This window comes from Pyrus communis, chromosome 17 (genome assembly GCF_041283825.1).
Source record: "Pyrus communis isolate YQ-2024b chromosome 17, ASM4128382v1, whole genome shotgun sequence".
NCBI lineage: Eukaryota > Viridiplantae > Streptophyta > Magnoliopsida > Rosales > Rosaceae > Pyrus > Pyrus communis.
The window spans coordinates 5627221-5643219 of record NC_142581.1 but is presented as its reverse complement, the minus strand read 5'-3'; the positions used below and the strand labels follow the sequence as shown (position 1 = coordinate 5643219).

Genomic DNA, 15999 nt, shown 5'->3' with positions numbered 1-15999 from the left:
AAATTATGAGCTGCTAATCAAAGCTTTCCTGTTGGCTAATGCCTGCTGGAGAAGGATCAACCAGATGAAACTACATTCATAATTGATAAACAATAACAGCCGTACACTTGTCAGTTGATTAGTGCAAACTCATGACGTATGATGTGATTCTTATAAAGATGGTCTTCTTATTTAATGTTTGTTTAACTTTAAATAATTGCGTGATTAAGACCATTTTAATTTCTTGATAATGTTCCATTATTTTAGTTGACATAAAGTTCACTGCATAATGCAGACGTGACTATGATAAAATATTTGTTCCTTTGCACTTGATTTCAAACTTCTCTTTCGATAAATTAGATAGTGTACAATGTCGATTTAGGTACATTTTCATCTTCTAGGACACGATGTACAGATCTGTCTTAGTAAAAATCATGAATGAGATGAATGTTGTTATTGACACTAGGACAAGAAGAAGAAAACCATAGACCAGTCCATGCTACTGTGCTGCAAGCATTTCATATCTGAATTACGAAACCTCGCTGTTCTCGACGCCATTGAAAGTGCTGCCAGGCTACCCGAAGTCCGTCATCATTAACAAGTTTGAGGACCGAGCATACAATAGGGTCTGGTACACTATAATGTCATATGTTATGCATGATAGCACAGGAAGTGCCATGTATAGCCCCTTGCAGCAAACTGTCATGAAAATGGCTGAAGCGGCATTTGGAGCCATCAACCTTGAGCAGCACTCCGGGGCTCACCCTCGGTTGGGGGTTGTCGATGACATTGTCTTCCACCTGTTTGCTCGGGCATCATTGGATGAAGCTGCTTGGCTTGCTAAGGCAGTGGCAGTGGACATTGGTAATATATTCCAAGGTTGGTCCTAAGGTTTCAAACACCACTTTTATGTTGAGTTTAAATCTCTCTTCCCGTAGTTTATATTAATTTAGCATAGATTGTAAGAGAAACTCATTTTTAATTATGTACTGCAGAACCAGTTCGTTTGCTGCAGCACACCTTACAGGCAAGGCACTAGACACAATCGGGCGTGAGCTAGGCTACTACAAACCCAATTTCATGGGGAGCCAATGGGCAGGATGGCCCATGCCAGACGTTCTCCAAGAAAAGCCCACTGAAGGCCCAACAAACGTATCCCCGGCAAGAGGGAATCTCAATGATCAGGGGACGTCCGTGGGTTGCCTTGTACAACATTCCCGTATTGTCCACGGATGTTGCGGCCACTCAACTGGTTGCACGGATGGTGAACGCCCGAGGGGGCGGACTTCCAACCGTGCAAACACTAGGCCTTGTGCATGGTGAGGACTCAACAGCGACAGCTTGCATGCTCTTAGAGCCCAAACCAGTTGGAGTGGACCGGGTCCAGAACCACATCGAGATGCTTGCGGCACAAGAAGGGTTGGATGCGGCGAAGGGGTACTTCACTGATCACTCACCCTATATGATTATTGAAAAATACATGAAACTAATTTCATCTGCAGAACAATAATGCCAAGTGGATATTGTGAACTCGCATCTTCTATTTATATTTCTCAAAAAACAAAAAACAAAAAAAAATTAATGTCATTTTACATCAGCCTTGTAAATATATGGTACAGTAATGTACATTTGGGTTCTTTTGTTCCAACTCTTACCTCTGCTCTGTCATGTACATTGCTTTCTTCGAAAATCTTCGGATATTAGTGTGTGAAGCAGCTCTTGGAACCTCTCTGAACCAGGACCTGGCTTAAACACTGAATCATTACCACGCACCGAGCATGGGTCAGCCCCGCCTTCAGGGCTGCCTATGCACCACCCCCCAGGCGCAAACCGGCTTGTGCGACCTAGAAGCTCTTTATCAATTTTGTCTAACACTGGGTCATCCTTTGCAAACTTTCGAGCAAAGGGAGCGTTGCTCTTTACCATTTTGTCAAAGTCCTTCATTGATAAAGAGATGGGATGCTGCTTAGGTGGTCTGTCCCAAGCAATGTAGTGGAGATCGTGACTTATTGCAGTGTGGCGATATTCCTCGTTGTTGCAAATAACAGTATGAAAATAGCCTTCCGGAGAAGAAACAAAATTTGTGTAGTACATAAGGATCGTGCGTGGGAGGTTATCCCATCCCCATATACAATACTCAAGAAATGATCGCGTTAGCATTACCCACGCTGAACCTGCACACAAAGAGAAATGCAAAACGAGGGAAGCTATTTATTTAAATACAGATTGACTGCTAATTTCAAAATGAAAATTGAAGTCATAAAGACTATTTCTAATCAGCCAAGTGAATTACAACTTGCAGAAGAAACAGAATTTGACATGTAAAGTTTTCATCTTCGTTCTATATCCCCCCTTTGTCGGGGCTGAGGAAGGCGGATAGTTCTGGTGGATCATTAGACATACACACACACACACACACATATATATACACAAATTGAATGGCATGTGATTTCTTTTCACAGCAAATCAGACTAGACCCACCTTCAATCCTGGTTCTTGTCCAATCCAATTTATCAGTGTGTTCATTTAGCCCCAAGTAGGACGATTAAAACTCCCTTGGCCAGAATTAAACGAGCGGGAAAAAAAAGCATTTCCATTCTAATACTTATTAAGTTTGGAAATATGTTTATGCTATGTAATTTTATAATTATTCAACAAAAAAATGCAATAAAAACTTCATATAAATGAAAATGGGCTGACAGTTATAAAGTGTGCATATATAAAGGGTGCTCTATATGTATGTGTATACATATATACCTGTAAACAACTTGAATGATGTAGGAAGGGATCGGCGCTGAGTAGTTAGTGCAAGGTCAGATTTTTTTGATAAGTACAGGCCTGGATCAATTATGATTGGTTTTGCTCTTTGGTTCCTGCAAAATAAGGCATTATAGCATAACCATGATTACGTAATGGTTAACTCCAAAAATGAAATACTCTCTTGTTAGGCTATATGCACTTTACTTACAGTTTCCATCCAGTGATCTGCATATGTTCAATAAAGTTGATATTTCTGGAAAGATTGGAGAAAGCATGAAGCAAATCTGCACCATTAGGAAACCGATCAATTAAGATAGACTGAAAATCGTCACATGACATACATTAGACTGTATCACACAGGTCCAAAGCTAATAACAAAAGTTCTGGGTGCAGCTTAATTAAAGAGTGTTCACGAGATTGCACTGGTAAATCAACAGGACGGAGCAGTTTTCACTCCTAGAACCAGAAAAACTCACATAAATGAAAAGTAGATAGATAGGCATCAGAACTGAATGTCCCAAACTAATATCTTTGAAATATTATGATAACTGCCTTGTAGGACTCTAGCACACAGGCTCTTATAAGAGTATTTCATAACCATAGGCAGGAACAGTCAATGAAAACAGACGTCATCAGGTATTCGAAGAAAAATGTCACTTCATGGGGTACCGATAGAGCACTGTGTATTAGCAGGCAAAACTTAGGTATACATAGGGTTCATTAACAAACCATAATTATCAACAATTGCGACATAGTAAGAGATACAGAATATATTGATTCATCAGCAGCCACAAACTCTGCTAGCACACTACGAGGGTTGAAAAGTTTGTCTTTTGAAATCCCCAACCCATCAATCTCAACAATAAACTCATTTTAACCCATCACCATATACAGAACCCCGCTTTCCCTTTCTGAGAAAGTCCGTCATAATTAGAAGTAGCATAATGGAGAACATGCAGCTACACAAATCCACACTACGACAACTAATGCTTCACAATTCAGGCAAAAAACAAAGTTCTTAAAATGAAGAATGTGGCCAGCAACGTTTTAACAGGCCGTAAAGAAGAAGAGAAACTCAATTTAAGTAATGGAATTGGTACCACATGCACAAATTATGTATCAAATATCTCTAACTATCGAGGCAGGAAACCTTATGCAAGCATACTACAAGATCGATCATGATCAAAAAAAGTAACAACAAGCAAAGAGAAAAGTCTGATACCATCTTGTGTCATGAGAGGATAATCTGATGCACTGAGGTTTATAAACCAGTCCCACTCTGAGCTCTCCTTTAATAGAATGGAAATGGCTTGCAGAGTACAAGCAATCATCGTAGGGCCCTTATAAGTCACCAAATTGGATTGAGACATAACACGCACATTCTCCACGTCGCGAAAAGTAAGATCAGCCCGCACTAAACTTGCCAATTCCAACCTTTCACGAGGCGGAGCCTCAAGATCCAAATGCAGGATATATTGATTTCTTGGATGATACACCGCGCTTAAAGTCCTCATCATCCTATGACTATCACCCCTTGTGCCGGATATAAGATACGCAAATCTAGGTGCCCCAATTTTGGAACTCCCATTGGTGTCCAATGATGTTTTCAAATCAGATTCGACATAATACTCACTTGTGTCATCTGATTTTGCGAAGGGAATAATGTCGAATGACAAATTCTCTCCATCGTGTGGGGAGGTAAAGAGCCCGGAAATGGCAGAGAAATAGAGGGTAATGAATATGATAAAGCTAGTAATGAATGGAATAACCCAATTCCTATCACCAATCACCCTTGCTGAGTGATGATTCACATACTTCCTCATACTCGTTTACGGTTCCTGTCTAACTAAACTTCGGCTTAGAACCCTAAAACTCTATCAGCTCACAAACCCAGAAAGGTTTATCAAATGCAAAGCAAAACCCCCATATATCCTGAAGATTCTAGAGCTAAAGAGGAGTAAGGAGGTTCGGTTACCGAACCCAAAACGCCATTTTAATCAGCAAATGAATAACATCAAAGGCGGGGGTTCACAATTTTCAGCAATAAAAAACATGGGTTTCGATCAAAATTGCATAAATTACAGAACTTTGAAATTGAGGAGCTACGATTGCCAAAAGGGCAGGGGAAAAATGTATACTTTTTATAAAAATAGATGCTTACAGTGATACGTTGGCATTGAGGAGAAACGTCAAAATGAAAGATTTCAGTTTCAGAGTTTCATGAATGGTGAACGTCTCTGTCGGCTAACTAACCCAGATCTAACTTACCCAAAATTGCATACAAAGCCAAAGTTCTAAGCATAGAAGCTTCAAGCTATGAAGTTTGGCAGAGGGGAGAGAGAGAGAGAGAGAGAGAGAGAGAGAGAGAGAGAAAGAGAGGGGACCCAGAAAAGATTCAGAAACAAGAAACAGCCATAGAGAGAGAGCTCAAGGCTCGATATAGAAATTTGAAGGTTCAAGTGATAGACTTTTGGTAATGTGGTGATCAAAAAGTGGGCAGCTTTGAGAGAAAATTAGGGTAGAGTGGGAGGGGAATCATGGGTGATTAAGTACATGAATACTTTGCTTTAATTGGGGGCAAAAGCAGAGTTTAATTAATCAGCTGATAATTGTTTTAGAGTTAATTAGATTATAGGAAGATGAATGTACAAGCTACAAGTAATGACATCAAAGATGTAAAAACCCCACCTCCATTATATTGGATTCTAATAAAGTCCTTGTACTTGGTAAATGACATTTGTTATCATAAAACACTATCTCAAATTCCTTTTTAAATCAAACGCAGTAATGTGTTCTATAATTCATACAGTCTATCCTATTTAATAGAATAAAATTTTATTATTGTTGTTGGATAAGGATGTTTAAGAAAAAAAAATGCATTGTTATTGATATTATAAAATCAATGATGATGCACTATTTTTTATAATTATTAAACATTTGATCTTTTTTAAGTTTTAATAACAATTTCTAATGGAAACTACTCCTACAATATTATAATATAGCTCATATAGTTTTTAATTATTGAGGAATTATGACATTATACCTTTACATAGGTGAGGATAAGCTATGGCCCCATACTTAAATGCAATGAAAATGTTTGGTGAGATTTTGACAATGGATCACCCTAACTATATGAAATGACTATCTCATAAACAAAATTCACAATATTGTATTTAAGCAGATAAAATAACAAGGTGTGACTCACATATGTCATGTATCTTGTAGTGAGGATTTTGATATCCACAACCAAAAAACAAAACTTGCAGTCTCTATTTTTGTTTTGCTTATGGTATACCACTAATTTGTACATTATAATTCGCTTCGTAATTAAAGAGTGCTTCTAATTAAATGGTTATGCGTATAGTTTTTGCTGCTAGTCTATATTGTGATAGCTTAGATGGTATTTTTCTATGCTAATCTGTGTTTTACTTGTGTTTTTGTTATCTAATATGATTCTTTTCTTGACTTAATAATAATCCTTATTTTGTAGAACTTTTATTCATTCATTATCTTGCAAATTCTCTACGTTTTATATTTTGATATGTATATGGAGATTGTGATTAGCGAAATGATAAAGAGACTCTCTTAAAGTGAGATTTTTTATGCACTCTTTGACACTTCATAGTTTAACATCAATTCTTATGCTAACATTATGCAACATTATGCTAAAAATATAACATAACAGATAATCGATAGAGAATCCTATTTTTAAAAAAATCCCCTACCATTTCTCTTATGGTTAATATTTCGATATAAATCCCAAAGAAACAGTCTTAACATGAATTGCTCCGTGCATTGCTGCATTTATTGTTTCTAATTTGGAGAGCTGCTTTAGGGTCTAAACCCCCAACTCACCAACCTTTGAATTTCTGCCGACCTGGCAAAAATATAATAAAAATATCTCCTTTGTGTTGCTTTTGAGAAATGTGCTCGGCACAAGTAAAAAGAGCTTGTTCTGAAACCTGCCAAGTAAATCATGACAAAGAGGGTGTAGGGCTTGCATGCATGGCACGATAACTGATAAGCATCTTTATTTACTGTATGTCACAGTGTTAATAATATAAATCTTGATTTATACCAAAAACAAACAATGATTACAATGTTGGAGTTCATTGCATTTCACTACCGGGAACTTGGGTGCTAGTTATCCCACATCGGAAATTAACAGAACATATGTATATACTTCGCGTGTATACTTAAAAGGACTTGCTCATCATTCTTTGAACATAATTGGTGCTCTTAGTTTGTTCACTTTAGGTGAAGTCAAGTCACATAAAGCATTCATGTAAACAAACCCTCAAAACTTTTGTAGCTCCATCCTTGCTTGCGCTAGGGGAGTGTTTGTCATTGTTTTCGAAGAAATGAAACAAAAGATACGGTAAAGAATTTGACAAGTAATAATCAACAAATTGGAATTCATTTATCAACAGATTAAACATTTTTCATTCCAGTTGAATTCGTTTCAATAATTAGTAGCATCATATCAACAGCTAGAAGAAAACAAATTTTTTTTTTTTCCAAAGACAATGAGTATTTCAACTTCCGTGAAAGTATATATGTTTGGATCAATGAAGAAAATTTAATTCATTGTTTACTGTTTAGACTACAAAAGCTTATTATAACACTAATACTTACATTCCCAAAAGTTATCTCACTTCCCTTGTAAGAAAGAAATTCACTGTACACAAGTTAAATAATGGTCAAGTTTTTCAAGATGATAAATATTAAGCAGACTCTCAAAAGTAGAACTCTCTCTTGTTGGATTTGACATTAAATCAACATGCCTAAACTAAAAAGTATTAGGATAACTTGGACACAAGATATTTGGATTTGTGTTTCCTAGTTGGTTTGGGATTTGATTTTAGTATAGGATTTGGGTTCCTATATTCTAGGGACTTTGTGTAAACCTATGACATCTATTAGTATAAATAGATGGATGTGAGATAGAGTTTGGTGTGTGAGAGTTTTTGAGAGACATAAGTTTGTATACTTGAGAACACTTTGTGTTTGTGAGTTCTCTTGTATTTGTTGGTAATCAATAAAGCTTTCGTTGTTAGAAAGGTACTCCTATATTGGAGGAACTTTGAAATTGTTGTGTTTTGTTTATTGCTTGATTGGTTTTTGGTTTAGTTTACAACAAGTGGTATCAGAGCTTAGGTTCTTACGTGGGTTGTGACTATCAAGCAATGACGAAGATTGGTGATTCTACCAGTGGTGATGATGTTGAAGAAAAGTCTGGCACTAGTGGAATCAAGATGATTGGCCATCTAGAAGAGTTTAACAAGCTTCTAACTGAACTGGCAAATCTTGAAGAGATAATCAAAGATGAAGACAAGGCCTTGATTGTGACGAACTCATTGCCTGAATCCTATGAGCCTTTCGTGACTACTTGGATTTATGGCAGGAAGACAATTAAGGATGATGAAATCTCAAGTGCTCTTATGAATCATAAGGTGAGACACCTTGACAGGCAAGAAAGGAATAACTTTACTTTGATGGTGAGAGGGAGATTGACAGAAAAGAAAGGTTCGTACAGGGAAAATAATAACTCTCGTACTAGAGGAGTCTCAAAGAATAGGAAGTTCTTGGACAAAGATGAGTGTGCTTTTTGTCATGAAAAAGGACATTGGGAGAAAGACTACCCTAAAATCAAAGAAAAGACTAAAAAGAAGAATGACGACTCAGAAGGAAATATGGTTGAAGTCAAGGATGAGGAATTTGTCTATGCCCTAACTGCATCGAGCACTGTGGATTTTACAAAATAGTGTGTGCTCAACACAGGTTGTACCCATCACATGACTTCTCAAAGACATTGGTTTTCAAGCTTCAAAGTTAAGAATGGAGCTGTGTATATGGGAGATGATAACCCATGTACAACTCAAGGAATTGGAAGCATCAGGATCAGCATCATGATGGTGTGATTCGAGAATTGCATGGTGTAAGGTACGTCCCAAATCTGAAGAAAAATTTGATCTCACTAGGCATTCTTGAGTCATAAGGCACAAGTTTTACTCTGATAACAACGTCCTCAAAGTTGCTAAAGGAGCACTTGTCATAATGAAAGGGCCTCGGAATGGCTTACTTTATATGTTACAAGGAAATATTTTGGAAAATTGAGTGGTTATGGAATCTGATGAAGTGCAAAATGATAAAAATGACTTGTTTGCATTATGGCACATGAGGTTGGGACATGTAGGAGAAAAAACATTGCAAGGATTGATCAAGTAAGGGTGTTTAAAAAAAGCAAAAACTGAAAAGATAGAGTTCTGTGAGCACTACATTCTTGGTACATAAACAAAGGTGAAATTTGGCTCAGCTGTTAATCAAACGAAAGGGATTTTAGACTATGTTCACTTTGATGTTTGGGTGTAACGACCCGTCCTAAACTTTACGAAACGGAAGGGCATTTTGTTAATTTCACTGTGGCCGAAAGATATTTTGAAATGTTTACTTTTTGGGTCTTAATTAGTGTGCCTTGTGGGGCCCACTCCTTTTGATTTTGTTCCTCTGGCCTACTTTCCTTCTTCTCTCTTCCTTCCCTCTCCTGTGGTTAAATGCTCAGCTCTCTCATTGTCATTCTCTCCATCTCTATCTTGTGATTAAACGCTCAGCTCTCTTACTATTCATTGTCTTCTCCGTTGATATCGTGGTACACCTCAAGTTTTCGAACAATTAAGGCCTAAAAAACAATGTAGGTCATCTAAGATCCCCTTTTCACATTATTTTTGGCCTCATTTCAACCTTTGACACAGAAAAACCAGCTCGGAGATATTTCCCCAGTTTCCGGTGAAAATCCAAAGCTTGCAGGCCGTTTTCTGGCCAACTTCGGCCATGACTAAGGAACCTAATGGTATGATTCGAATCCTTATTCCTTGGGCTTCAATTTGGTATATCATATGACTTGTTTTGGTTAAGTTTTGGGGTTGAACGGAGCTTGGAAAGCTCCGGCTTTCATCTTCGTCAAAACCGGCCAACTTGGCCTGGAACCAAGTCAAACCTGACTTAGAACCATTAAACCGGCCCAAGCCTTTGGGCCATGCAACCTAGGCCCATCTATGTAACATGGGCCCAACATTTAGTTATCCGGCCCAAATATGTTACCCAACTTAATAACCAGAAGCCCAACCCATTAAACTAAACCTAACCAAATTCGGGCCCAACCTAATAACCCAGTCCAACCTAGAAACCCAAAGCCTAGACCCGAATCTGACCCGTTGACTATTGACCCAACCCGTTGACCGTTGACCTTGATTCATTGACCATTGATCATTGACTTTTGGTTGACTTTTTTGGATTTCGGCTCGGAGCCCTTCTAGACTAATTTCGACGTCCTGATTCCAAATCCGCGTTCCGTTTTCCCAAATTCAATCGTTTTAGTATAGTTTTATTAATTGGACCCTTTATGTGGTTATGTGCGTTTGTTAGTGGCGTTTCCGTCTTCTTTAATTTGCAAAGCCCTTCGACGACATAGTAAGGTGAGTGGACCCCTTCCAAAATGCATGATTTTTTTTTATTAGAAATGCATGCATGAAAGCATGATTTTATGACTACATTTTATGAAACATTTATGAGTAAATTGAATTTACATTTTATGAGATATCATGCTTTATCTGATTTACGTTCTTTGAAATATTTATGATTATATATACTTATGAACATGGTTTATGATGATGACTTGAGCTAGAATGCTCATACGATTTATAATATGATATTTGAGCTATTGAGCTCCGATGAGATATATATTTAGGAAATATTATGTTCATGATTTTCTGTGCTTATGTATGCTTACGGGCAAAAGATACATATATTGGCTTTGGCCGGGAGATGTAGCGCCTACGGGTGAAAGATATATATATTAGCTTCGGCCGGGAGATGTAGTGCCTACAGGCGATTGTGATACCACTATTAAACACACTATATATGATATATGTTTTATGAAGGTTTTATAGCATGCTAGGGTTTTCGGAAAGCTTATTACATATTATGCTATTGAGTTTTCATAAACTTTGAGGGTTGGTACGTTGTTGAATAACGGTTTTAGTATTACTATATATCAACTTGGTCTACTCATGTTTTGGTTTGCACCCCTCAGGACTTAGAATCGAGACGTACAATCCTGGTGTCAAGGCCCTCCCGCATCGGCATCTTTGAGTCATCTCGGTGTAGGACCCATCCCTTTGTTGATTTAATTTTATATTATTCCTTTTAGTATCTTGGATTAGTTGTATGCTCTAAACACATTCCACAATTGCATATTCATTATAGTTAAATTTACATGTTTTCTTTATGTTAGTTATTTCTTTCTAGTTCTCATGCATTCTATTATGGCTTCATCATCTTCGGGTGTCGGCCAACACGTGCCTACCTTGGTATTTGGAGTATATCAGGGTCGGGCATGTCAATTTGGTATCAGAGCATGGTTTGTTCAGAGTAAACTTAGGATCTTCTGTTACTGTGGTAGTGTGTCGACCTTGACATCATTTGGATGTCACGATTTTAGGATTTGATGCCTTTCGGCGCAGTTGTGTAAATCTTTTCTGGCTGATTTTCACATTTTGTTTGAAGTACAAGAATTCGCGTCGGGATTGTGCCTCATCGGTGATGAAATGGATTGATGGACAACTTTCAACATCGGACCTATACTCTACAACATGTGTTCCCTAGGAATGGCAGGTAGAGTCGGTTTTACATTGACGTGATGTGAAATAAAAAATCTCAGTAAGATGAAGTTTGGTTAAGACCAGCTGAAAATCCAAAATGGCGATGCCACTCTCCAATATGCGTTCCTTAGGAATTATGGGCAAAGTCGGATCTACATATGAGTGTTGGGAAACGGAAAAAAATATTAGTGGTATGAGTTTGGAGATCTAAAACGGGGATGTTACTCTGTGACATACGTTCCCTTGCAATGGCAGGCATAGTCACATCTATTTGGAAATTGCTCGAAACATTTGAAGTTCGTGTTGGAGAAAGCAAGTAAGCCCTAGTTGTTTACGAAGTTTAGCAAATGCTAGTTTGGTTGGACCAAATCATTGTTCTCGAACTTGGTGTTACCACTGAGGGAAATTCGTGTAAACCTTAGATGATTTCTCAGTGATTTTCTTATCGTTGACCTTCTTACTTACTCTAACAACAAGGTCAAATTCACTAAACATCGACAGTCAGTTTTACACCAAATTCTTCAAGCGTTGGCTTCGTTTAGATTAAATACTTTTCTTGGGAGACTCTTTTATAGCAGACGCTATTCTTATCAATTTCCAAAAAGGTTGCAACGATTGGAAATTGAAAATCCCACAAAATATCCTTGGTCTTGTCATTTTCTATCGGTAGTTCTTAACGATTCTTTGAAATAATCAATTTTGTTGAGTTGTTGAAGGTGAACAAAGTTTCTGACAACGGAAGTATTGTCCCACTAGATCATTGTTCTTACACTTTTCGATGACATCGATGAATTTCAACCCTACAGTGATATGTTATCGGATGTTTGGTTGTATGCTGATGAAGCATGAACGAGTAATGCGTGTCCATCTTAACGGTTGGAACCGCAAGATGTGAACAATCCTATCTATGACTAAAGCTGGTAACAATTTCCTTTGCTAAAAAATCTAGTGACGTTTTCTCTACAGCGAGAAATGTTACATCATTTTCTAACCAAAGAAGTTGTAGTGTGTTTTCACACAGAAATAGTTGAATTGGAGACAAAAAAAGGTATATGGAACTTATGGGTGATTTTGATTACACTTTTGAGTACCATCTTAGTCAGGCAAATATCGTAACTGATGTGTTTAGTTAGAAATCTTATGGATAGTTTACTTTCATTCGAGCTATCCATATCCCACCATCGTTTTCCCTTTGAGGAATTGGCTTGCTTTGGCTTCCGATCCATGGTGAGTATTGTCGGCTCACTTTTAAGTAGAACCTGTAATGGTAGATTTCAGGTAAGAAGCCCAAGAAGTTGATCAATATTGTGCGTGGTTGAAAGAGCAAGTGTTGGATGAATTGAGACGGGACAAGAAAGTTCGAGGAGTTGGAACTTTGTTGTTAAGAAACAAATTGTTCTTGCCTAAGGGTAAGGAAATTGTGAAAAGGGAAAATTCTTGATAAGGCTCATGTTTCAACGTATGCCGTGTACACTGGCAGTACTAGATTGTACCATTGTTTTCATCCGCTTTATTACTGGTATAGTGAATAGGATATCGTTGAATATGTGAGTAAATGTATGTTTTACTAATGAGTGAAAGAGGTAAAATGGAAACCATCGAGCTTATCTCAATTTCTTTCTATTCCTCTTTGGAGGTGGGAAGAAATTCCTATGGTTGTTCTTCTTGGGTTGTCGAGGACCCACTGAGGATGCGAATGAAAATGGGTAAATGTCACTATAGATTTCATGTACAAACTACTTTGTACACGTGGAAACTATGATGACATTTCAGAATTTATTGATCAACTCACTCAGAATATTATCTACCAATCCGCGAGGACTATACTTTTGACCACTTGGCAGAATTCTTCATTCTAGACTTGTTTGACTGACATCTCAATTAACATCGGTTTCGACCAAAATCCATGTTTCACCTTCTGGTATTGGAATGCGTTCTAGTCAACTTTGGGTTCGTGCTTACCCTACGACACTTCGTGTCTTTTCCTTAGTATCATTTCTAAAGCAGAAAGACTATTTAGGAAAACCACTCAGATCTGAAAATTTTAGCCGGAACCATCAGTCACTCAATCACCCTTTAATATCCTATTGAGCGAATCATTACCTCTGGTGATTAAATATCTTTGAGATTATCGTTGTAACAAGTTGATGTGAATTTTGGAGTGGGAATAAGTCTTGAGTTCCGGGCTATCTGATTACTTTAGACTAGCACTCGAGTCGAGTCCGCACCCAACCATCTTGACGTGCCACCACAAAATCAAGTTTTGTACTCACACATGTTCTTACATCAAAGTTACGCTTTCCATCCAGTTATCTTGTACCCTCAACTTGATGGACTTGATTTGACCCTTAAATTATTGAGTGTTCTTTTAGCCTTTTCGCTGAAGCCGAGAGAAATTCTCAACGAATCAGCTTGCTTAGGCTTTGTGAATCACATTGTTTGATTTTTTTGTATGTTGTCACTTTTGTACCTCATCGTGATGTGCATTTCACTTCTAAGTATCGTGAAGCTTTCTTGAAGGCCTTAGGTATTAAATTATTGTTCGATACCACATTTCATTTTTAGACTGTTGGACGGTCTAAACGAGTTATCTAGACCTTGGAAGACGTGTTGTGTTTCATTCATTTTGTGGTTTCAGCATGATTATATTTTGCACCGATTTCTTTTGGAATTGTTTATGATGATAGTTTTTATTTTCGGATTAGGTATGGAACTTTGTGAGACATGGCATGAGGATTCATACAAGCAACATTGGTTAGACAATAGAGTTTTGCAAACTGGTATGTGGATGTTTGAATTTTCGATATAGGAAATTGTATACTTCAGATGATGTCGCCTTGGAGTTAGATGATGGTAATTTTGATCATTTGAGAATTACTACTTGCTTATCGAGACAACAATGTGTTGTCGATATCGTGGGTGGTCAACTGTAATATCGATGACTTATACGTTGGGTTCGTTAAGTAAGTGGACAGGTAGACCTGTATACGGTAGTTGTTACTGATTAGTTATTGTTAAACCTCGATCCAGTGACGCCCACATTTATCCTCGATGTACGTGACATTACGAATGCTTGGGCTAGACCCACTTCCATTTTCGTTTATGACTTTTTTTCAATACAAGTATTTTAAATTACCTTATTATAGTTATATATTTGTATTTTGACATTACAAATGTTTGGGTGAATCTTTTCCACTTTCAGTTTTAAGTTCAGTACGAGTTTTCGGCTTCTGTATTAGTACATATCTATTTTGATGTCATCCTATTATGCGTACATATTTTGGACCTTACGTTATTATATATTTTCGACTTTATATCTTTATAAAGTTTGTTCCTACTATTATACTGATGGGGGAAGAAAGTGTGAGCTTGGAGGTATGAAAGAGGAAATTGCAACACGATCGTGACGATGTGGCATATTCTCTTTCATGCAACCACTCTGACTTGATTTCTTATATATATATATATATATATATATATTCTTCCTATCTTCGAGTATTATTGTATAGTAAGTTATTTCAATTTTCGGGGACGAAATGTTCTTAATGAGGGTAGATTTTAACAACCCGTTCTGAACATTACGAAATGTAAGGGCATTTTGGTAATTTCACTGCGGCATAAAGATATTTTGAAATGTTTACTTATTGGGTCTTAATTAGCGTGCCTTGTGAGGCCCACTCATTTTGATTTTGTTCCCTCAACCCATTTTCTTTCTTCTTTCTTCTTTCTTCCTTCCCTCTCCCGTGACAAAACGCTTAGCTCTCTCTTTCTCTTTCATCTCTCTCACTGTCCTTCTCTCATTCTCTATCCGTGAGTACCACCCACACACTGAGACCACCACCAACTCATATTTCTAATGAGTTGCACCACGTCTAACCCTCCACGTCCCAAACTTAGGCCAAGGCCATGTAGTCCCGTCGCCCCAAAAGTGGCAATGCCATTGTTCATTGTCTTCTCCTCTGAGAGCACGACGCACCCTTAAGTCTTCAAACAAGTTAGGGCCTAAAAAATGATGTAGGTCATCTTAAATCCCATTTTCACGTTATTCATGGCCTCATTTCAACGTTTGACATAGAAAAACCAACTCAGGGATATTTCCCCAGTTTCCGGTGAAAACCAGAAGCTCATAGTCCATTTTTTGGCCAACTCCAGCCATGACTAAGGAACTTAATGGTATGATTCGAATCCTTATTCTTTGGGCTTCAATTTGGTATATCATATGACTTGTTTTGGTTAAGTTTTGGGGTTGAATGGAGCTTGGAAAACTCTAGCTTTCCTTTTTGTCGAAACCGGCCAACTCGGCCTGGAACCGGTCAAACCCGACTCGAAACCACTAAACTGACCCAAGCTTTTGGGCCATGTAACCCAGGCCTATCTATGTAACCCGGGCTCAAAACCCAACTATCCGGCCCAAATATGTTACCCAGACCAACAACCAGAAACCTAACCCACTAAACTAAACCTAACTAAAGTCAGGCCCAACCCAATAATCAAGTCCAACCTTGAAACCCAAAGCCCAGACCCGGATCCAACTCGTTGACTGTTGAGCCGACCTGTTGACCGTTAAACGATTTATTAACCATTGACTTTTTTACTGTTG

The 15999-nt window shown here is 37.9% G+C and overlaps 1 protein-coding gene and 1 pseudogene across 2 annotated transcripts; one reads left to right on the top strand and one right to left on the bottom strand.

The window, feature by feature from the left end:
• The first annotated feature begins 318 nt into the window (after window positions 1-318).
• On the top strand, window positions 319-1705 carry LOC137709201 (formiminotransferase cyclodeaminase-like protein; annotated as a pseudogene). Its single transcript, XR_015958669.1, has 2 exons — window positions 319-862; window positions 975-1705. The product of XR_015958669.1 is annotated as a formiminotransferase cyclodeaminase-like protein (transcript).
• Window positions 1503-5440, bottom strand: LOC137708114 (beta-glucuronosyltransferase GlcAT14A). The gene is made up of 4 exons (XM_068447107.2): window positions 3962-5440; window positions 2948-3023; window positions 2737-2852; window positions 1503-2153 (listed from the first exon to the last, which is right to left on the bottom strand). The coding sequence occupies exons 1-4, from the start codon at window positions 4560-4562 to the stop codon at window positions 1645-1647; spliced, it is 1302 nt and encodes a 433-aa protein (XP_068303208.2). The 5' UTR covers window positions 4563-5440; the 3' UTR covers window positions 1503-1644.
• Window positions 5441-15999: the final 10559 nt, after the last annotated feature.

What these genes read in the sequence shown, in the direction of transcription:
- LOC137708114 (XM_068447107.2), bottom strand. Translation starts at nt 4,562, where the DNA reads ATGAGGAAGTATGTGAATCATCACTCAGCAAGGGTGATTGGTGATAGG. An exon ending in CAGATCACTGGATGGAAACT is followed by an intron (nt 2,853 to 2,947) that starts GTAAGTAAAGTG and finishes CTTATTTTGCAG; the next exon opens with GAACCAAAGAGCAAAACCAA. An exon ending in ATCATTCAAGTTGTTTACAG is followed by an intron (nt 2,154 to 2,736) that starts GTATATATGTAT and finishes CTTTGTGTGCAG; the next exon opens with GTTCAGCGTGGGTAATGCTA.